This window comes from Saimiri boliviensis, chromosome 20 (assembly GCF_048565385.1).
Source record: "Saimiri boliviensis isolate mSaiBol1 chromosome 20, mSaiBol1.pri, whole genome shotgun sequence".
NCBI classification, from domain to species: Eukaryota; Metazoa; Chordata; class Mammalia; order Primates; family Cebidae; genus Saimiri; species Saimiri boliviensis.
The window spans coordinates 7,187,177-7,209,754 of record NC_133468.1 but is presented as its reverse complement, the minus strand read 5'-3'; the positions used below and the strand labels follow the sequence as shown (position 1 = coordinate 7,209,754).

Here is a 22,578-nt window from a genome sequence, read left to right as displayed (position 1 = left end):
TCGGCTCACCACAACCTCCGCCTCCTGGGTTCAGGCAATTCTCCTGCCTCAGCCTCCTGAGTAGCTGGGATTACAGGCACGCACCACCATGCCCAGCTAATTTTTTGTATTTTTAGTAGAGACGGGGTTTCACCATGTTGGCCAGGACGGCCTCGATCTCTTGACCTTGTGATCCACCCACCTCGGCCTCCCAAAGTGCTGGGATTACAGGCTTGAGCCACCGCGCCCGGCTAATTTTTGTATTTTCAATAGAGATGGGGTTTCACCATGTTGGCCAGACGAGTCTCGAACTCCTGACCTCAGGTGATCCGCCTGCCTCAGCCTCCCAGAGTGCGCGGATTACAGGTGGGAGCCACCATGCCCGGCCTAGCAAGCAGTTTTGATAGATGAATCATAGCTCAAAAAGGGGGAGTAGGAAGTGATTGCTTTCTCATTTTACTATCTTTCTGGGCCTGATTATTTAACAGGACTTGCATTCTTTAGGTGAAAGTTACTTTATTTGCTTTTAGCCGTTACTGGACATTTAAAAAATAAAAAAAAAAAAGGAAGAAAAAAAACAAAAAAAAGTTATTTTCTGACCAGTCTGGGCAACATGGAGAAACCCTGTCTCTACTAAAAATACAAAAATTAGCCAGGTGTGATGGCACATGCCTGTAATCCCAGCTACTCAGGTGGCTGAGGCACGAGAATCGCTTGAACCCAGGAGGCCAAGGTTGCAGCGAGCTAAGATTGTGCCCCTTCACTCCAGTCTGGGCAACACAGTTGAGACTCTGTCTCAAAAAAGAAAAACAGGCCGGGCGCGGTGGCTCAAGCCTGTAATCCCAGCACTTTGGGAGGCCGAGGCGGGTGGATCACGAGGTCGAGAGATCGAGACCATCCTGGTCAACATGGTGAAACCCCGTCTCTACTAAAAATACAAAAAATTAGCTGGGCGTGGTGGTGTGTGCCTGTAATCCCAGCTACTCAGGAGGCTGAGGCAGGAGAATTGCCTGACCCCAGGAGGCGGAGGTTGCGGTGAGCCGAGGTCGCGCCATTGCACTCCAGCCTGGGTAACAAGAGCGAAACTCCGTCTCAAAAGAAAAGAAAAACAAGCTTATTACTACTGAAGCTACTTGGGCTTTCTTTCTTTTCTTTTCTTTCTTTCTTTTTTTTTTTTTTTTTTTAAGATTCTCTATAGACAGGGTTTCTGCTACCAGGATGAGTGCAGTGAGTGGCACAATCATAGCTCACTGCAGCCTCAAACTCCCTCAAACTCAAAGTTAGGACTACAAGAGCATACCACCATGCTCAGCTAATTTTGTGTTTTTTACTAGAGTGTCTTGCTCTATTAAATACCCAGGCTGGTCTGGAACTCCTGGCCTCAAGTGCCTCCTGCCTCAGCCTCTCAAAGGGTTGGAATTATAGGCATGAGCCATGGCACCCAGCTGGTTTGGGCTTTTCTTTGTGGAAAGGTTTAATTATTCAATTTATTTACTTTTTTTTTTTTTTTTCCTGAGTCTTGCTCTGTTACCCAGGCTGGAGTGCAATGGCACGATCTCAGCTCATTGTAGCCTCCAACTCCCAGGTTCAAGCAATTTTCTGCCTTGCCTCCCTAGTAGCTGGTATTACAGGCACACACCACCACACCCAGCTAATTTCTGTATTTTTAGTAGAGATGGGGTTTCACCATCTTGGCCCGACTGGTCTTGAACTCTTTTTTTTTTTTTTTTTTTAAGTTTTTTTTGTCGTTGTTTGTTTGTTTTTGAACTCCTGACCTCATGATCCACCCGCATTGGCCTCCCAGAGTGCTGGGATTACAGGCACGAGTCACTGCACCTGCCTCGACCTCCCAGAGTGCTGGGATTACAGGCATGAGCCACTCACCTGGTCTCTTTACCTAAGTGTACTCAGATTTTTTTGTTTCTCCTTATGTCAGTTTTTTTTTTTTTGACAGGGTCTTGCCAGACTGGAGTGCAGTGATGCTCACTGTAGCCTCTGCCTCCTAGGTTTGAGTGATTCTTCTGCCTAAGCCTCCAGAGTAGCTGGAATTACAGGCATGTGCCACCATGCCTGGCTAATTTTTTTCTATTTTTAATACCGATGAGGTTTTGCTGTGTTGGCCATGCTGGTCTCCTGACCTTAAGTCATCTGTCCACCTCTGTTTCCCCAAGTACTGGGATTACAGGCATGAGGCCCCTGATTATTTTCTTGGTTAGTCTAGCTAAGAATTTGTCAGTTTTCTTGATCTTTTGTAGTTTCTAAGGTGAGATCTTATGATCTTATGTTGCTGATTTGAGACCATTCTTTTCTTTTCTTTTTTTTTTTGAAACCATTCTTTTCTGATATAGATGTTTAAAATTATAAATGTCTCTCTTAAGCACTTGTGACGTTATAAGATATATAGATATAGATATAGATATATATTCCTCCATGGTTCCTGGCTCACAGCTTCTATAACCCTTGTAATTTCCTCAGTGACTAGAGTGGTTAAGACTGTCTTCTGTTAAATATTTGACCTTTCTCCTTGGTTCCTGAAACACCTCTGGAACTGCTCCAGAGCAAGAACGGTGAAAGACAGGCTTTTGTTATTTATAAAAAGCTCCTTTCAACCACACCTGGGTACATGTTAATAGGCTGATTTTTGGAAAGTCTCTAGATTACCACATTCTGGTTGGCTGGTTGCCGTGGGAACCAACCATGTGCTCAAAGGGTTGGAAGTCACAGCTCCCTCCCTGATGGGAGAGAAAGAAGCTGAAGGTCGAGTTGATATGGATAGCTGATGATTTAATCAACTATCCCTACATAACGAAGCCTTCATAAAAACTCAAAGGACTGAGTTTCGGGGCTTCCAGGAAGGTGAACAAGAACACATTCAGGTGCTGGAAGTGTGGCACACCCCAGTTCCATGGGATGGAAGCTCCTACACATGAGACACTTACAGATCTGGCCCTATATATCTGTTTATCTATTTGTATCTTTTTTTTTTTTTTTTTTTTTTTTTGAGACGGAGTTTCACTCTTGTTACCCAGGCTGGAGTGCAATGGCGTGATCTCGGCTCACTGCAACCTCCGCCTCCTGGGTTCAAGCAATTCTCCTGCCTCAGCCTCCTGAGTAGCTGGGATTACAGGCACGCACCACCATGCCCAGCTAATTTTTTGTATTTTTAGTAGAGACGGGGTTTCACCATGTTGACCAGGATGGTTTCGATCTCTTGACCTCGTGATCCACCTGCCTCGGCCTCCCAAAGTGCTGGGATTACAGGCTTGAGCCACCGCGCCCGGTCGGTTATTTGTATCTTTTAACATATCCATGAGGTTGGCCTGACACAGTGACTCCTGCCTGTAATTCCAAAACCTTTGGCGGCCGAGGTGGGAGTGTTAGTGGCTGTGAATCTCAATTTCTGCCTCCTCAGAAGAAAAAATTCGACCAGAGGGGTATAAGGCAGAGTGAGAAACCAAGGCAACTCTTACAGCAGGAATGAAAGTTTATTAAAAAGTTTTAGGGCCAGGTGTGGTGGCTCATGCTCATAATCCCAGCACTTTGGGAGACCGAGGCGGGTGGATCATGAGGTTAGGAGTTCAAGACCAGCCTGACCAACATGGTGAAAAATACAAAATACAAAACTCCGCCTCTACTAAAAATACAAAAATTAGCTGGGTGCAATGGTGTGCGCCTGTAGTCCCAGCTACTCAGGAGGCTGAGGCAGCAGAATCACTTGAACCCAGAAGGCAGAAAGGATGGAGTGAGCTGAGATCGTGCCACTGCACTCCAGCCTGGGCAACAGAGCAAGACTACTTCTCAAAAATAAAATAATTTAAAGCAGAGGCCGGGTACGGTGGCTCACGCCTGTAATCCCAGGACTTTGGGAGGCTGAGGCGGGTGGATCACAAGGTCAGGAGGTCGAGACCATCCTGGCTAACACGGTGAAACTCCATCTCTACTAAAAATACAAAAAATTAGCCGGGCATGGTGGCACGCACCGTAGTCCCAGCTACTCGGGAGGTTGAGGCAGAAGAATCGCTTGAACCTGGGAGTCGGAGGTTGCAGTGAGCCGAGATGGGGCCACTGCACCCTAGCCTGGGCGACAGTGAGACTGCTCCCAATAATAAAAAAGGAAAAAGAAATCAAATAAAAATATTTTTAAAACTTTAGGGCAGGAATGAAAAGAAGTATACCTGGAATGGGGCCAAGAGGGCGACTTGAAAGGAGTGCATGGTTTGACTTTTGACTTGGTATCTCACAAGTTAGCACGCTTCCGGGGTCCTGCATCTTACTTCTGCCCTGGTTTTTCCCTTGGGCGTGCGCTGTCTGCATTCACAGCGGCCTGCCAGTAGTTGGGAGGGGCTGGAGGTGCAGTGTGTCTACTGACGTTGTGCACATGCTTACTTGAAGTGCTTTTCCTTTCCAGTAGAGTGTTACCAGTTAAATGGTGCCATTTTGCCTCTTACTGCGCATGCTTGAATCCACTGGCCTAACTCCTGAGATCTTACCAGGAAGCTGCTGATCAGCAGTTTCAGGTGCTTTTTTGTTTTGAGACAGCCTCACTCTTTCGCGCAAGGTGGAGTGCAGTGGCACGATCTCGACTAACTGCAAGCAGTTTTCCTGCCTCAGCCTCCCGAGTAGCTGGGATTACAGGCATGCCCCACGATGCCCGGCTAATTTTTTTTTTTTTTTTTTTTTTTTTTTTTGAGATCGAGTCTCTCTCTGTCGCCCAGGCTGGAGTGCGGTAGCGCCATCTCGGCTCACTGCAACCTCCGCCTCCCAGGTTCTAGCAATCGCTTGCCTCAGCTTCCAGAGGAGCTGGGACTACAGGCACACACCGCCACGCCCGGCTAATTTTTGTATTTTAGCAGAGACGGAGGTTTCACCGTGTTGCCCAGGCTGGTCTCGAACTCCTGAGCTCAGGCAGTCCGCCCACCTTGGCCTCCCAAAGTGCTGGGATTACAGGCATGAGCCACCGCGCCCGGCCAATTTTGTATTTTTAGTAGAGACGGAGTTTCTCCATGTTGCTCAGGCTGGTCTCAAATTCCTGAGCTCAGGTGTTCCACCCTCCTCAGCCTCCCAAAGTGCTGGGATTATAGGTGTGAGCCACGGCACCTGGCCTCAGATGTTTCTATCTATGAGAAGACTGCCTTTCCCTGACGTCTCCTGTGACTAATCATTATTTTAGAGAGACAGTTTAATAACTGCCTGACCATCACCTGATGGTTGTCTGATATTCGTGGTTGTAGGGGGCCCTTTCCTGCTCTGCTCATGTCTGCCTAGCTACCTACTGTAACAGGAGGATCGCTTGAACTCAGGAGTTAGAGACAAGCCTGGGCCACATAGAGAGACGGCATCTCTACCAAAAAAAAAAAAATTAAAAAGCTGGATGTGGAGGTACGTGCCTGTCGTCCCAGCTAGTCAGGAAGCTGAGGCAGGAGGATCACTGGAGCCCAGGAAGTCAGTGAGCTGTGACCACCCTACTGCACTCCAACCTGGGAAACAGTGAGATCCTGTCGCAAAATATATTAAATATATGTATAGTTTAGATTAATGTCTTAGATATTTTCTTGAGTTCTGTAAGCTGCTCTAGCAAATTAGATGAAAACATGGAACCTGCAATTGGCATCAGAAGCAGGGCTCAGTCTTGTAGAAATAAGCCCTCAACCTGTAGGATCTGAAGCTATCTTAAGGTAGATAGTGTCAGAATTGATTTGAATTAGAGGACACCTGACTGGTGCCTACTGCAGAATTGGATGCCTGGTTTCTGGGAGGAAAAAACCCACACGTGTAGTCACAGAAGCGTTCTGTGTTGTAAAAGTAAAGTAGGGATAAACTGAGTTTTTTTCTCCAGAGCACTTCTTTAGTTGTAATTCACAAATTTTTTAATGCTTTATTTTCATTTAAGTCAGTTCAAAATAATTTCTAATTTCCCTTGTAATTTTTTCTTTGATCCATGTTATTCAATTTCCAAATATTTGAGAATTTCCCAGATTTCTTCCTATTGTTGACTTCTGATTAAATTCCACTGGATTCAAAGAATATACTTATTAGTTAGTCGGAAACTGGGCTGGGCACTGTGGTTCATACCAGTAATCCCAACACTGGGAGGCCAAGGCTGGCGGATCATTTGAGGTCAGGAGTTCAAGACCAGCCTGGCCAACATTGTGGAACCCCATCTCTACTAAAATACAAAAATTAGCCGGGCATGGTGGCAGGCATGGTGGCAGGCACCTGTAATCACAGCTACTTTCGAGCTAAGGCAGGAGAATCGCTTGAACCTGGGAGGCACAGGTTGCAATGAGCCAAGATCGCGCCACTGCACTAAAGCGTGGACGACAGAGTAAGCTTCCCTCTCAAAAAGAAAAATAGGGCCAGTGTGGTGGCTCACACCCATAATCCCAGCACTTTGGGAGGCCGAGGTGGGTGGATCATGAGGTCAGGAGTTTGAGACCAGCATGGCCAATGTGGTGAAACCCCATCTCGACTAAAAATACAAAGATTAGCCAGGCATGGTGGCATGTGCAGAGGAATCACTTGAGCCCAGGAGGCAGAGGTTGCATTTAGCCAAGATTGCACCACGGCACTGTAACCTAGGCAACAGAGCAAGACTCTGTCTCAAAAAAAAAAAAAAAAAAAAACCTCCAAAAAAAAGTTTGATAATGAGGCATGTCTAACCTCTTGTCCTGTCATGGCCAGGAACACAGTTTTTCAGGTTTCTTTGGAGTTGCCTTGGTCAAGAGGGGTTCTGTTCAGTTGGTTGGGGAGCTTAGGATTTTTTTAGTTTACATATTGAAATTTCCAATTATTATTATTAGTCTGTTTTTAAAATTGTCAATTTTTTCTTGATGCATTTTGAGGCTCTGTTGTCAGGTTCATATATACGTATAATTTTTATATTTTCTAGATGTATTGACCCTTTCTCATTATGTCAAGTTCTTTTTTGCCTCTAATATTTTTTATACTAAAGTCTTTTGTCAGATAGTGACAGAACCATTCCAGCTCCTTTATGATTATTTTTGCATAATATATTTTTTCTATTCTTTCATCTCAACCTCTTTGTATCTTTGAACCTAAGGTATATCTCTTATAGATAGCATATATAAAAAGGAGCTTGCCTTTTTATCCAGTCTGATAGTCTCTGCCTTTTGAGTGTACTGTTTATTCATATTTTATTGATTGATATGAAAATTTCATTTTCCATTTTGCTTTATTTCCTTTCTGTTTTATGCTTCTCTTCCTCCTTTACTGTGTTTTTTTTGTGTTAAGTATTTTTAGTGTACCGGTTTAATGCCTCTTAATTTTTTTTAAGTTTCTTAGTGGTGCTCTAGGGTTTACAATATGCATCTTAACTCATCATAGTCTACTTCAAATTAATATTAACTTAATTCTGGTAAAATGTAAAAACATTTAATACAGCTCTATTCCCCCTTCTTTGTCCTGTTTTTGTCATATATATTACATCTATGTATGTTATAAACCTAGTGAGTCAGTGTCATAATTATTGCTTTATATAGTATTATGTCCTCTAAAGAAGTTAAGAGAATAAATGAGAAAAAAATATATTTATAGAGTATTTCATATCAACCCACATATTTACCATTTCTGGTGTTCTTTATTTCTTCTTCTGGATTCATATTACCATCTGGTGTCACTTCCTTTCAGCCTGAAGGGCTTCTTTTAGTATTTCTTACAAAACAGACCAGTTAGCCCTGAATTTTCTTAATCTTTTTCTGAAAATGTCTATGTTTTGCCTTCATTCTTGAATGACAGTTGTGTTGTCTTATTTTATTTTTAATAACAGCTGTATTGACATAAATTTCATATTCCATAAAATTCACCTGTTTGAAATGTACAATTCTGTGTTTTTTAGTATATTCACAAAGTTGTCCAACCATCACCACTGTCTAATTTTAGAACATTTTCATCACCCAGTAAAGAAACCCTGCACCCAGGAGCAATCATCCCTAGCAATGACTTCTCTCCTCTCTCTATAGATTGATGCCCATTCTGGACATTTTGTGACTGGCTTCTTCCACTGAGTGTAATGTTTGAAGGATCATTTGGCTGGATATAGAATTCTTAGTTGACATTTTTATTCTTTTTCAACACTTTGAATATGTCATTCCACTGCCAAATAAGAAATTGTCATTAACTGAATTATTCCACTGTACCTGATGAGTCATTTTTCTCTCTCACTGCTTTCAGAATTTTCTGTCTTTGCCTCCCAACAGTTTGACTGTGATGTCTCTAGGTGAAGCTCTCTTCATATTTTTCCTACTTTAGGTTCCTTGATATTTTAGAATGTGTAGCTTAATGTTTTTCATCAAATATGGGAGGTTTTCAGACATTTTCTTCAAATATATATATATATATATATATATATATATATATATATTTTTTTTTTTTTTTTTTTTTTTTTTTTTTTTTTGAGACGGAGTTTCGATCTTGTTACCCAGGCTGGAGTGCAATGGCGCGATCTCGGCTCACCGCAACCTCCGCCTCCTGGGGTCAGGCAGTTCTCCTGCCTCAGCCTCCTGAGTAGCTGGGATTACAGGCACGCACCACCATGCCCAGCTAATTTTTAGTATTTTTAGTAGAGACGGGGTTTCACCATGTTGGCCAGAACGGCCTCGATCTCTCGACCTCGTGATCCACCCGCCTCGGCCTCCCAAAGTGCTGGGATTACAGGCTTGAGCCACCGCGCCCAGCTATTTTTTTTTTAAGATGGAGTCTCGCTCTGTTGCCCAGGCTGGAGTGCAGTGGCACTATCTCGGCTTACTGCACCCTTTGCCTCCTGGGTTCAAGCAATTCTCCTGCCTCAGCCTCCCAAGCAGCTGAGAATACAGGTACATGCCACCATGCCCAGCTAATTTTTTGTATTTTTAGTAGAGACAGGGTTTCACCATATTGGCCAGGCTGATCTCCCGACCTTGTAATCTACCTGCCTCGGCTCCCAAAGTGCTGAGATTACAGGCATGAGCCACTGCGTCCAACAAAATATTTTTTTCTATTCTTTCTCTCTCTTCTCTCTTCTTCTGAGGTTCTCCTTATACATATGTTGGTATGCTTAAAGTTTTTCCATAATCTCTGAAGCTTGTTCGTTATTCTTCAATGTTATTTCTCTTTGTTCTTCAGATCAGCTGTATCTTTAATTTCACTGATTCCTCTGCAATTTTGAACTTGCTATTGAGCTCCTCCAGCAAATTTATTTTATTTTATTTTATTGAGATGGAGTCTCATTCTGTCGCACAGGCTGGAGTGCAGTGGTGGCAATCTCGGCTCTCTGCAACCTCCGCCTCCTGGGTTCAAGTGATTCTCCTGCCTCAGTCTCCTGAGTAGGCACGTGCCACCACCCCCAGCTAGTTTTTTGTATTTTAGTAGAGATATGGTTTCACCATATTGGTCAGCCTGGTCTCGAACTCCTGACCTCGTGATCTGCCTGCCTTGGCCTCCCAAAGTGCTGGGCTTACAGACGTGAGCCACCGGTCCTGGCCTTATTTTATTTATTATAATTTCAACTCCAGAATTTCCATTTGTTTCTGTTTATTAGCAGCACATCATCAGTACCCTTACATTTACTTTATTGTTTTCTTTCTTTATGCCTCCCGAGCGGCTGGGATTACAGGCGTATACCACCATGCCCAGCTAATTTTTGTGTTTTTTAGTAGAGACGGGGTTTTACCATGTTGGCCAGGCTGGTCTCAAACTCCTGACCTCAGGTGACCCACCTGCCTTGGCCTCCTAAAGTGCTGGGATTACAGGGGGGAGCCACCACGCCCAGCCTCTTCATGCCCTTTTCATTGGATAAAAATTTGAGTTTCTTTAGACCATCAGCAGTATGGATTTGGCTAGGCATGGTGGCCCATGCCTGTAGTCCCAGGTGCTTGAGAGGCTGATGCAGAAGGATCACTTGAGGCCAGGAGTTCAAATTCAGCCTAGGCAACATAATAAGAGTTTGACTCTAAAAAATTAAATTTAAAACAAAAACAGGCTGGGTGCGGTGGCTCATGCCTGTAATCCCAGCACTTTAGGAAGCCAAGGCAGGTGAATAGGAAGCCAAGGCAGGTGAATCACAAGGTAAGGAGATCGAGACCATCCTGACCAACGTGATGAAAACCTGTCTCTACTAAAAATACAAAAATTAGCTGGGCATGGTGGTACGTGCCTGTAGTCCCAGCTACTTGGGAGGCTGAGGCAGGAGAATTGCTTGAACCGGGACCTGGGAGGCAGAGGTTGCAGTGAGCTGAGATCGAGCCATTGCACTCCAGCCTGGAGACAGAGCAAGACTCCGTCTCAAAAAAAAAAAAAAAAAAAAAAAAAAAAAACAGTATGGACTGCTAAGTAGACTTAATAGGACCATCACGTTCATTCTTGTAGGCCAAACAGCCCATTAAAATACTTCATTGCCAGCCGGGCACGGTGGCTCATGCCTGTAATCCCAGCACTTTGGGAGGACGAGGCTGGAGGATCACAAGGTCAAGAGATCTAGACCATCCTGGCCAACGTGGGGAAACCCCGTCTTTACTAAAAAAATACAAAAAAAGTAGCTGGACGTGATGGTGCACGCCTGTGGTCCCAGCTACTCGGGAGGCTGAGGCGAAGAATCGCTTGAACCCAGGAGGCGGAGGTTGCAGTGAGCCGAGATTGCGCCACTACACTCCAGCCTGGTGACAGAGCAAGACTCCGTCTCAAAAAAAAAAAAAAAACTACATTGCCTAACCATTCTTACCCATGGGTAAATTATACCCAACCTCCCTTTTCTACAATCGTTTGAGGGTTGTTTTTTTTTTTTTTTTGCTTTTGAGACGGGGAGTCTTTCTGTGTCACCCAGCAGAAGCGCAGTGGCAAAATTAATGGCTCACTGTAGCCTGGAACTGCTAGACTCAGGTGATCCCCCACATCAGCTTCCCCAGGAATCAGGACCAAAAGCGTGTGCCACCATACCTGGATAATTTTTAAAATTTTTTTGTAAAGATGAGGTCCCACTTTGCTGTCTAGGTTTGGTTTCAAACTCCTGGCATCAAGCAGTCCTCTAGCCCCAGCCTCCCACAGTGTTGGGATTACAGGCATGGGCCACTGACCCAGCCCTAGGATCTTTTATTTTCTGCTTTCTTTTTTTTATTTTTTTATTTTTTTATTTTTTTGAGACAGAGTTTCGCTCTTGTTACCCAGGCTGGAGTGCAATGGCGCGATCTCGGCTCACCGCGACCTCGGCTCACCGCGACCTCCGCCTCCTGGGTTCAGGCAATTCTCCTGCCTCAGCCTCCTGAGTAGCTGGGATTACAGGCACGCACCACCATGCCCAGCTAATTTTTTGCATTTTTAGTAGAGACGGGGTTTCACCATGTTGACCAGGATGGTCTCGATCTCTTGACCTCGTGATCCACCCGCCTCGGCCTCCCAAAGTGCTGGGATTACAGGCTTGAGCCACCGCGCCCGGCCTTATTTTCTGCTTTCTAACTATAGCTGTACCTAAAAACTCTCTACCTCCTAATAAGCTGGGTAGTAAATAGGTTTCATCTTTCTAAGGACCATCTTCAGTCAGTTGATGAATTTATATTGAATTCAATTGTAGATTCTAAAGTCACATGTAGGCCTCAGGAATAGCAAGTCATTTTTGAGACAGGGTCTCACTCCACACCAAGGCTGGAGTGCAGCAGTGCAGTCCTAGCTCACTGCAGCCTCGACCTCCCAAACTCAGGTGATCCTCCCACCTCAGCCATCTTAGTAGCTAAGAAAACAAGGGTGCACCACCACATCCAGCTAATTTTTTATAGTTTTTTTTATAGAGATGGGGTTTCACCATGTTGCCCAGGCTGGTCTTGAACTCCTGGGTTCAAACAATCCTCCCACCTCAGCCTCCTGAATAGCTAGGACTACAGGTGCATGCATGCTACCACACCTGGCCTGAATTTACTTTATTTCTTTTTTTTTTTTTTTTTTAATTTTGAGACAGAGTCCTGCTCTGTCGCCCAAAATGGAGGCTGGAGTGCAGTGGTATGATCACAGCTCATTTCACTGCAGCCTTGACCTCCTGGGCTCAAGTTCAAACCATCCTCCCACCTCAGCCTACCAAGTAGCTGGGACTACAGGTGTGCACCATTACACTGAGCTAATCTTTATTTTTTGCAAAGACAGTGTCCCACTGTGTTGCCCAGGCTAGTTCTTGAACTCCTGGGCTCAAGTAATCCTCCCATCTCAGCCTCCCAAAGTGCTAGAATTATAGGCATGAACCATCACACCCAACCCTTAAATGTGTTGTTTATTAATTATTTTGCTGTCCCACAGAAGCTCTGTGTGTCCCTACTTCATCAACCCTGTGAAAAGCAGCCCTGTGCTTCATACTCTAGATTGCATCTCTCAACCTCTGCCCCATACATCTACTTGGCTATCATGTGGATATAAATTAAATTCTGCGAATACTTAACATCTTAAAAGATGTAGAATGCAGAAATGTAGTAAAGACCATATTTCTGTGCCTCTTGGCTATTGTTGCTGTTAAGAAAGGTCATGGAACTGTGAGATCTTCCGACATCAGTTTTCCTGCATCCATTTTCCAGCTTCATAGGTTGAGAGAGAAGTTGTTACAGTCAAAGCATCTTGCTTCCAGCAAAGCTGTGAAGGAAGCCTCAGAGACTGTTTGTCACCTATTGGAACATATATGCGTTATTCCTGAAGATATTTCTGGATGCCCAACCTAGTACCATATTTTCAGCCTCTCCAGTGATTTTCTTTTCTTTCTTTCTTTTTTTTTTTTTTTTTTTTTTTTTGAGATGGAATCTCACTCTGTCGCCCAGGCTGAAATATAGTGGCACGATCTTGGCTCACTGCAACCTCTGCCTCCTGAGTTCAAGTGATCCTCATGCTTCAGCCTCCCAAGTAGCTGGGATTACAGGCGCACACCACCATGCTTGCCTAATTTTTGTATTTTTGGTAGAGACAGGGTTTTGCCATGTTGGCGAGGCTGGTCTTGAACTCCTGGCCTCAAACAATCCACTGCCTTGGTCTCTCCAAGTATTGGGATTACAGACGGAGCCACCACACCCTGCATCTCCAGTGAATGAATGAAAAGCACTTCATTTCCCATATCAAACCTTTCAAATCTTTTGCATCCTGGAGAGATAGTTGGTAGTTAGATTAAAGTTGTATGCAGATATGATGGCAAAAAGGACGTGTAGTCATGCTACCATCTCAGAATTTTGATCTTTTTATTTTTATTTTTATTTTTTGAGATGAAGTTTCACTCTTGTTACCCAGGCTGGAGTATAATGGCACAATCCTGGTCACTGCAACCTCTGCCTACTGGGTTCGAGTGACTCTGCTGTCTCAGCTCCTGAGTAACTGGGATTACAGGCACCTGCCACCACACTCAGCTAATTGAGGGCTTTTGTTGTTGTGTTTTTTTGTTTTTTTGGTTTTTTTTGAGACAGTCTTGCTCCGTCTCCCAGGCTGGAGTGCAGTGGCACAATCTCTGCTCACTGCAGCCTCCACCTCCTGGGTTCAAGTGATTCTTCTGCCTCAGCCTCCCAACTAGCTGGGACTACGGCCACTTGCTACTATGCCCAGCTATTTTTTTGTATTTTTAGTAGAGACAGGGTTTCACTATGTTGGACAGGCTGGTCTTGAACCCCTGACCTTGTGAGCTGCCCACCTAGGCCTTCCAAAGTGCTCATATTACAGGTGTGAGTCACTGCGCCTGGCCTAATTGACAATTTTACCTAAGGTTTTTTTTTTTTCCCCCCTTTGTGGGCCTTAGCTTTCTCCAGCCTTATAAACCTCTCAGTTTTTGTGGTTCAGGAATTTGGGAAAGGCTTGGTTAGATAGTTCTGATTCAGAATCTCTTACGCAGTTGCAGTCAGATGGTGGCTCAAGTTGAAACAGCAGGGGAATGGAGCTTCTGGGGGCTAGAGCTGAAATGACAGCAGGGTGGAGCTTCTGGGGGCTGGCCAGACATCTCTTTTCATGTGGTGTCAGGAACTCTCCCTGTGGTCTTGATGCATGAAATAGTCTGGGCTTCCTCACAGCTTGGTGGCCTCAGAGCAGACTGCTTACATGGTGGCCAAAGACTTTAAAAACCAACATTCCCAATTTGGTTCCTTTTTATAATTTATATCTTAGTGTGTTTATGTTGCTTAGTGGTCAGATCAGCTGGTGATTCAACAGGATCTTGTTCCTAAACACCTGGAGCCTATAAGGCCTTGGTCTTGTACTGTTGGATCTGTGTGTTGGTAGGGAAGCATATTCAAAATTCAAGTCATATCAAGATCTACCCTGGCTTTTACTTCCCAGGAGGTCTTTTTGCATCTCTTACATGTGTGTATGCAGCCTCAGGGTGGGCCATGAGTATGTGGCTAACTTGGGCCCTCTCAGGTCTACGCTGTCACACAGTGGCAGCCAGGAACACATCTCCAGCCAGTCGAGCAGTTGGCTCTTCCTGCTTACTGCCTTGAAGATCATCAATTCTATCAACAATATTGCTGCATACAAAGGAAATCAAGTGATTTCCTTCCTTCTGTGTGGAAACTATTTGTTTTCACAGCCAACACCTTCTTGCCAAAGTTTCTACACCAACTGTGTGTGGGAGGGGATGAGGGCAGCCTCACTTGAGCCTGGAAAGTTGAGGCTACAGTGAGCTGACATTATGTCACTGCATTCCACTGTGGGCACTGCAGCCTGGGCAACCCTACATTTTTTGTTGTTGTTGTTGTTGTTTGTTTGTTTTTTCCCCCTCTCTGGAAAAGAAAAAAGAAAGCCACCAATTCTACTAGTTTTTCCACGGAGGGGAAAAAAACCTGAAGTCCAGCAGTTTTACAAGCATAAAAGTTGCTCAGATTGTTAAGTCCCATTGGTTGACTTGCAGAGTGCTGAAGTGGCTGGTTTTGTCAATTTTGTCCTGTTTTATTGTTGCTTTTGCAGGAGAGGATCTCCTCACTCTTCCTTGGCCAGAAGTTCCACCCTGTACTCACCTTGTTTTATATTCAACTTCGCTTCCTCTACCTGACTTCAAAATTGGGAAGGTCCCAAGGCTCAGTCTCTGAACCTCTTTCCTTCTTCATTTACATTAGGTGTTCTCTTCCAGCCCCACAGCGTTAAATATGACTGATATACCAGTGATTCCGCATTTATATTTCCAGGTCTTACCTCCCCCTTGAGCTTCAAGTGACTGACAGATCCAAATCCCCAACTCATCACCACCTATGTATCTGATAGACCACTCACACTCACATAACGAAAAGTCTTTAATTTTTCCTCCAAGGCGATCTTCCCCCAAGTCTAGTCTCTTCACTTGTTCAAGTTCAAAACCTAGGAGTTATCCTTGACTTCTTTCCTTCCTTCACTCCCACCCCCACATCCAGTCTAAGAAATGTGATGGGCTTTACTAACTCTCCTGCCTCATCTTTCTCTATCATGTACTTTGCTTGTTTTCATAGCATTTCTAATTCTCTGTCATTATCTTCTTATTTTTTACTTTATACCCCATCTTATTCGTTGGTATGGCCCCCAGCACTAAGTGCAGTGTTGCCGCAAAGCAGGTACTATAAATACATGTTTGTGGACTATGTGAGTGTACTCTCTGAGGCCAAAGAGTGCGTTCCAGCAGAGAGATACATTTATTTAGCAGGTACTTACCTGCCCCTGCTGTGGGTACAGTAATATACTAGATAATGGGGATACAAAGTCACAAATGACATAGTCCTTGCCCTGTTTAGTCTTTGGGAGTCTGATTCTGAATATGCTTGAAACCCCATCTCTTGAAAAGATCAGAATCCACAATCTCCACGTGAGGATGTGATGATTGAACTCTGATACCTAAGTATTACCTTCCCCATGTGGGTTTCTCATTCTGAGAAGCCTCTGATCCTCTTTTCTTTGGGAGGTGGGGGGAGACAGAGTTTCACTCTTGTTGCCCGGGCTGGAGTGCAGTGGCACAATCTCGGCTCACTGTAACCTCTACTGCCTCCCAAATTCAAGTGATTCTCCTGCCTCAGCCTTCCAAGTAGCTGGCATGCACCACCACACCTGGCTAATTTTGTATTTTCAGTAGAGATCGGGTTTTACCATGTTGGCCAGGCTGATCTCGAACTCTTGACCTCAGGTGATCCACCCACCTCGGCCTCCCAGAGTGCTGGGATTACAGATATAAGCCTCTGACACTCTTTTAAAAGCTCTAGGCCAATTCTGTTTATAGAGTCACTTCTCTTGGTTTTTCTGAGCATAGCTAAGACAGGCAAAGTCTGTCACAAAAATTTACCATTGTAAGAGAAAAATGCAGAAATAAAAAGAGATCTTTAGGGACAGAAATACAGCCCTTCTGCCTAACAGGGCTGACAGAGGTAAGTTTTAGATTTTGTGGATTAGGGAGAGGCATCTTAAAAGCTCCCCACCAAGCAAGATCCTCCTTCCAGGGCATTGACCTTTTTTTTTTTTTTTTTTTTTTTTTTTTGAGATGGGGGCTTGCTCTGTTACCCAGGCTGGAGTACGGTGACGCTAAAATGGCTCAGTGTAGCCTTGGCCTCCTGGGCTCAAGCAATCCTTTTGTCTTTGTCTCAGTCTCCCATGAAGCTGGGATCACAGACGTGTGCCACTACCCCCAGCTAGTTTTTGGTTTGTTGATTTCTACGTAGAGACAGAGTCTCAACATCTTGCCCAGGCTGGTCTCAAACTCCTGGGCTCAATCCGTTCTCCCACCTCAGCTTCCCAAAATGCTGGGATTACAGGCGTAAGCCACCATACCTGGCCTTGATCACTTTTTGGCCGAGACCAGGAGATTAAAATATGGGCTTGCCCTCCTCTCCCTCCCAGTTTTAGACTCTGCCTCTGCCACATATTGCCAGTGGCATGATAGAACTAATGCCTTGGGAGAGATTTTTACCTCTCCTCAAAGAGGTAAGACTGTTCTCCAGGTTCAATAATTAAGCGCAGGTTAATACCATGTTTCCTACAGTGTGGCACTTATGTAATATGTCATGTGATTTTATTTTATTTATTTATTTTGAGATGGAGTCTAGCTCTGTCACCCAAGTTGGAGTTAGTGGCATGACCTCAGCTCACTGCAGCCTCCACCTCCCAGGTTCAAGCACTTCTCCTGCCTCAGTCTCCCAAGTAACACTGGATTACAGGTGTGCGCCACCACGCCTGGCTAATTTTTGTGATTTTAGTAGAGACATGTTGGCCAGGATGGTCTCGAACTCCTGCCCTCAAGCGATCTGCCCACCTCAGCCTCCCACAGTGCTGGCATTACAGGCTTGAGCCACCACACCCAGCCCTGTTATGTAATTTTAAATGTTTCAAAGTTAGATCGGGAACAATGAGAAAGCATTCCCTTTTCGAGTCTTTCAGTCCTGATTCTACCTGGGAAGAAGTTTCAGTTGGGTACTACCTTGTCTTAAAACCTCTCAGCACAGTTTCTGAGACAGTTCTGAAACTTAAGACAAGTTTCATTTCCTGGGGAATGCGCCAAGCCTCGTTTTTATCATATTTATTTTTATTGGTATCTACTTAAGTTTATGAGCTAAAGATTCCTTTTTCAAAGAAGTTCCTAAGTAAAGAAAGTTGGCATACATAAAATTATAAAATAAGTAATAGTGTAGGTGGTGTGAGAACATAGCATGAGTCATGGCGGCAGTAGGAGAGGGTGGCTGAGGTCTGCCAGTGTCCTAGTATGGCATCCCATTATTCATTGCCTGTGTTTGAGGCAGAGTTCAAACACAGTGCTGTTGAGGTAGTGTCTGTCAACTCACTAATTTCTTATTTTCCCCTTTGTAGTAGAGCACATGATCCAGAAGAACCAGTGTCTCTTCACCAACACCCAATGTAAGGTTTGCTGCGCCTTGCTTATTTCTGAGTCCCAGAAGCTGGCACATTACCAGGTATGCCGTCATACTTTTAGAACTGCGTTTCTTTTCAGATCCAGTGCCAAGCCCCTCATTCTCCCTGGCTTGCATGGTGAAGTGTAATTGCTTAACCACCCAGATGTTGCCTTCATGCATGTTGGCTTGTGCCTTGAAGATTGACTTAATTTCTCTGAGTCTCATCTCTCCTATCCAAATCAAGATCATTATATGTATATCTTCCCTTGCAGCTTGGCATAGCATAAAATATGAGCTTTGGCTTTAAATAGATCTGAGTTTGAATCAAAACTCTGCTACTCATCTTGGGCAAGGAAATTCATCATTTTTAGACTGAGTTTCCTCATCAATGGTCATAATTTTCTCATGGATTGTTTGTGAAGATTAAATTTGATAGCTGTAAAGTGCCTTACACAGAGTAGGAACTCAAACTTCCCTCACCTCCTTCTCAAAACTTTTTGTGAGGATGAGTCAGATGAAAATCTAGTAAGTGTTTTTGAGTGCCTTCAGTATGAAGTGGCATTTGGCTATCTTTGATCTTTTTCCTGGGTTCTTGCAGAGCAAAAAACATGCCAACAAAGTGAAGAGATACCTAGCAATCCATGGAATGGAGACGTTAAAGGGGGAAGTGAAGAAGCTAGACTCAGATCAGGTAATACAGCTGCCATATTGATGAAGCCAGCCAGCAGGTTGGTGTGATGAACAAGTCAGACTGTCTCGGCTTCAGATCCCAGCCCTGTTGTGTGACTTGGGCAAATCTGTTACTTCACCAAGTCTCAATTTCTTCCTCTATAAAAATGAGGATGGTAACATCAACTACCTTTGAAGATTTTTCCAAACTAAAATGAGGGCAGGTTTATAAAAAGCACCTAATTGAGAGCCTGGCACATAGTAGGGACTTAGTAATGGAGCTGATGTTACATATTACCACCTAGAGGTTTATTGGAGCAAGACGAGAAAGTGGAAAGAAGCCAGGCTGCTTGCCTGGCTGAGAGCCAGGGAAAAGACCTAAGTTCAGCACTTGCATGTTCTGAATAAATAAGCAGAAGGAACACCTTTCCAAATGCTTGCTCTGATTGAGAGGTGATCACATGTGCTTTTTGGCTCAGAAATACTATGAGCATTATGCTGAAGCAACCCCCAATCCCTCAGGAGTATCATCTCATTATGGGAAGAGAAGTTGAGCAGACTAGGGCTCCAAGCTGGCTCTGTGTCTTACTGGTTGGGTAACTTTGGCCAAGTCACTTAACCTCTGTGAACTTCACTCATAAAGTAGAGATAATTCCTACTTCATAAGGGTGTTGTGAGGTAAAGTTTCAATTCCTAGTAGATGCTCAATAAATAAGAGTTTACTCTATAAACTGCTACCTCCTATTATGGTAGCCACAGCTTAGGAAGGGACTTGTTTATCTCTTCTCAAAATTCATTGGACTCCTCCCCTGGTTTCCCTTATTATTACTTATTTTATTTATTTATCCCTGGTTTCCCTCCTTTCTATCTGTTTCTCTGTCTATTTATTTTTGAGACAGGATCTGCCTTTGTCACCCAGGCTGGAGTGCAATGGTGCAATCATGGCTCACTGCAGCTTCAACCTCCCAAGCTCAAGTGAATCCTCCCACTTCAGCCTCCCAGGTACCTAGGTCTACAGGCACACATCACCACATCTGGCTAACTGGAGTGCAGTGGTGCAGTCTCAGCTCACTGCAACCTCTGCCTCCTGGATTCAAGCAATTCTTATGCCTCAGCCTCCCAAGTAGCTAGGACTACGGGTGTGCGTCACCACGCCCAGCTGATTTTTGTATTTTTAGTAGAGACAGGGTTTCACCATGTTGGCCAGGCTGGTCTCAAATCCCTGACCTCAAGTGATTTGCCTGCCTCAGCCTCCCAAAGTGCTGGGATTACAAGTGTGAGCCACTGTGCACAGCCACCTGGCTAATTTTTAAAACATTTTTTGTAGAGATAGGTTCATGCTTTGTCTCGAATTCTTGGGCTCAAGCAATCCTCCCACCTCAGCCCCCCAAAGTACGAGGATTACAGGTGTGAGCCACTGCACCTGGCCCTCTTCTTATAATTTATAATTCAGAAAGGCAAGATCAACTCTATGACCCTGGACAAGTCATTTTACATCTTTGCACCTTGGTTCCTTTAACTTCAGGATGGGTGGCTTGATGGTTCAAATGAAATTGCAGCCTGTGGGCCGGTCACGGTGGCTCATGCCTGTAATCCCAGGACTTTGGGAGGCCGAGGCGGATGGATCACAGATCAGGAGTTCAAGACCAGCCTGACCAACATGAAGAAATCCCGTCTCTATAAAAAAGAAACAAACAAACAAAAGAAATTGCAGCATCTGCCCACCTCCTACCCCCTATACCACCAACAGAGAATTACCAAGCCCAAAATGTCAGTAGTGCCAAGGTTGACAAATACCTAGTAAATACCCTATTCAGATACTTTCTCAGAGAGATGTTAATGCAGTCTTGAAATACATGGTTTTCTAGCCTAATCATAATCAACAAGTAGAACCCAATGGGAGGCCAGATGCAGTGGCTCTTGCCTGTAATCCTAGCACTTTAGGTGGCTGAGGTGGATAGATTGCTTGAGCTCAAGAGTTTGAGACCAGCCTGGCCAACATGGTGAAACCCCGTCTTTACAAAACTTAGCCAGGTGTGGTGGCATGCACCTGTAATTCAGCTACTTGCAGGGGTGAGGTGGGAGAATCACTTGAGCCCCAAAGGTGAAGGTTGCAGTGAGCCGAGATCACACCACTGCACTATAGCCTGGTTGACAGTGAGACCCTGTCTCAAAAACCCCCACAAAACCCAATGGTCCATTTGTTCAGCAAACTCTTAGCATCTGCTGTCTGCCAGACTCCAGCTGGGTGTGAAGGATAGGAAACAAAGATGAGTCAAATAGTCCCTGTCCCAGTGTCACACTTGAGTTCACAGAAAAGTCTCCTATGCTACGACACTGTCAGTTTATGGTGGCAAGTGGTATGACAGAGGTCTATTTAATGTACTCTGGGAATACAGAAGAGGAGCAGGGTTAGTTCTTCCTGGAATACACAGACGAAAGGACTTGATAGTAGTTTACTGAATGATTTTTTTTTTTTTTTTTTGGAGTGAAAGTTCCCCAGAAGAAGAGCTGATATTTAAATTGGGTTTTGAAGGCTAAGCAGACACACTGCTAGGCAGGAAAGGAAGAAAAAGCATTTTAGACAGTAGGAATGACCCAAGCAAAGCAAGGAAGCATCAGAGAATAAAGTGGGGGATGATGAGTAGAGCCTGGGATGAAGTAGCTGGAGAAGAATCTAGAAAGTAGGTTGGGGTTAATCCCTATTCTCTTACGGGCAGTGGGAAACCGTTGAAGGTTTTCTGGTGGGGCAGTGGTGTGATCAGACCTGTGTTCTTTCCTCCAACCAGAAGAGCAGCAGAAGCAAAGACAAGAACCAGTGCTGCCCCATCTGTAACATGACCTTTTCCTCCCCTGTCGTGGCCCAGTCGCACTACCTGGGGAAGACCCATGCAAAGAACTTAAAGCTGAAGCAGCAATCCACTAAGATGGAAGGTACTGGTTTTCCTGAGTAGTGCTATATTCCTCCTGTCCTCAGGGCACCATTGCCAGGGGCTCACAGAAATGCTCACTGGGGCCACAGACTTGAAGAGGTTAAATTGCTTATGAGAGCCCTTAAAAATCTCCAGGTAGGCCAGGCACAGTAGCTCACACCTGTAATCCTAGCACTTTGGGAGGCCGTGGTGGGCGGATCACCTGAGGTCAGGAGTTCAAGACCATCCTGACCAACATAGTGAAACCTGGTCTCTACTAAAAATGCAAAAAATAAGCTGGGCATGGTAGCAGGCCTGTAATCCTAGCTACTCGGGAGGCTGAGGCAGGAGGATCGCTTGAACCCAGGAGGTGGGAGTTGCAGTGAGCTGAGATCGTGTCATTGCATTCCAGCTTGGGCAACAAGAGTGAAACTTTGCCTCAAAAACAAAACAAAACAAAAAAATCTCCAAGTAGACCCAGCTTCATTGAAATGCAACCTCAGAATTGTGCTCACCTAGCCTCCCTTTCTTTGGTTACATGATTTTCTCTATAGCCTGAGCTTTTTCCCTAATAATTGTAACTCAGGATTGCCAGAGTCCTCCAGGCCACACATACCATGAGAGCATTCTATCTCCTACCTCTCCCACTTAGATTTTTCCATCCCAGCATCCACCTGCCCTTATTACTGCATGTTCCAAGTTGAAAGTTAAATTCTCGTCTTTTTCACATGCTCAGGTTATGGCCTACTCACTTTAATCCTCAAAAGCTGCCTGTTCTCCTCAAGACAGGGACTTAACTTTCAAAGCTGAATACTTCACTGCCGCTACTACTGCCCAGCAATCTGTAGCTGCCGTGAATTCATTCTGTACAGGGACTTCTGAAATAGCCCTCTTTAACTTGTCACTACTAGGGCTCAGCCCTCACTTTCATCTCATTAACTCCTGACTTTCTGGGGTTTTAACCTTGGCTAACTGCAGTTAATTAGTCAAGAGTGAAAGTTCTTTGATGTTCATTTCATTGTTTTCTTGGTAATTTTTGCTTCTCTATTTTGGACCAAGAAATAGACTACACTATTAGTAATACTATTATATCCTTTTTTTGTTTACTGACAACAGTGTTTTGGAAGGCTTTGAAGGTAGAGTGGAAAAAAATCGTAATTTTTTTTTTTTAATAGAGATGTCTTCTCACTATGTTGCTCAGGCTGGTCTTGAACTCCTGGCCT

The 22,578-nt window shown here is 44.5% G+C and overlaps 1 protein-coding gene across 5 annotated transcripts in view; it reads left to right on the top strand.

Annotated features, from left to right (window-relative positions):
• ZNF346 (zinc finger protein 346) overlaps positions 1–22,578 on the top strand; it is a 65,119-nt gene that overhangs the window by 5,360 nt on the left and 37,181 nt on the right. For 3 of the 5 annotated variants that reach the window (XM_039460630.2, XM_003936107.2, XM_010346619.2), the window contains exons 2-4: positions 17,731–17,834; positions 18,373–18,465; positions 21,233–21,377. In XM_039460630.2, the coding sequence (XP_039316564.1) occupies positions 17,731–17,834; positions 18,373–18,465; positions 21,233–21,377 (342 nt within the window). The remainder of the gene's footprint in view (positions 1–17,730; positions 17,835–18,372; positions 18,466–21,232; positions 21,378–22,578) is intronic. The other 2 variants (XM_074390535.1, XM_039460631.2) reach the window with 1 other exon arrangement.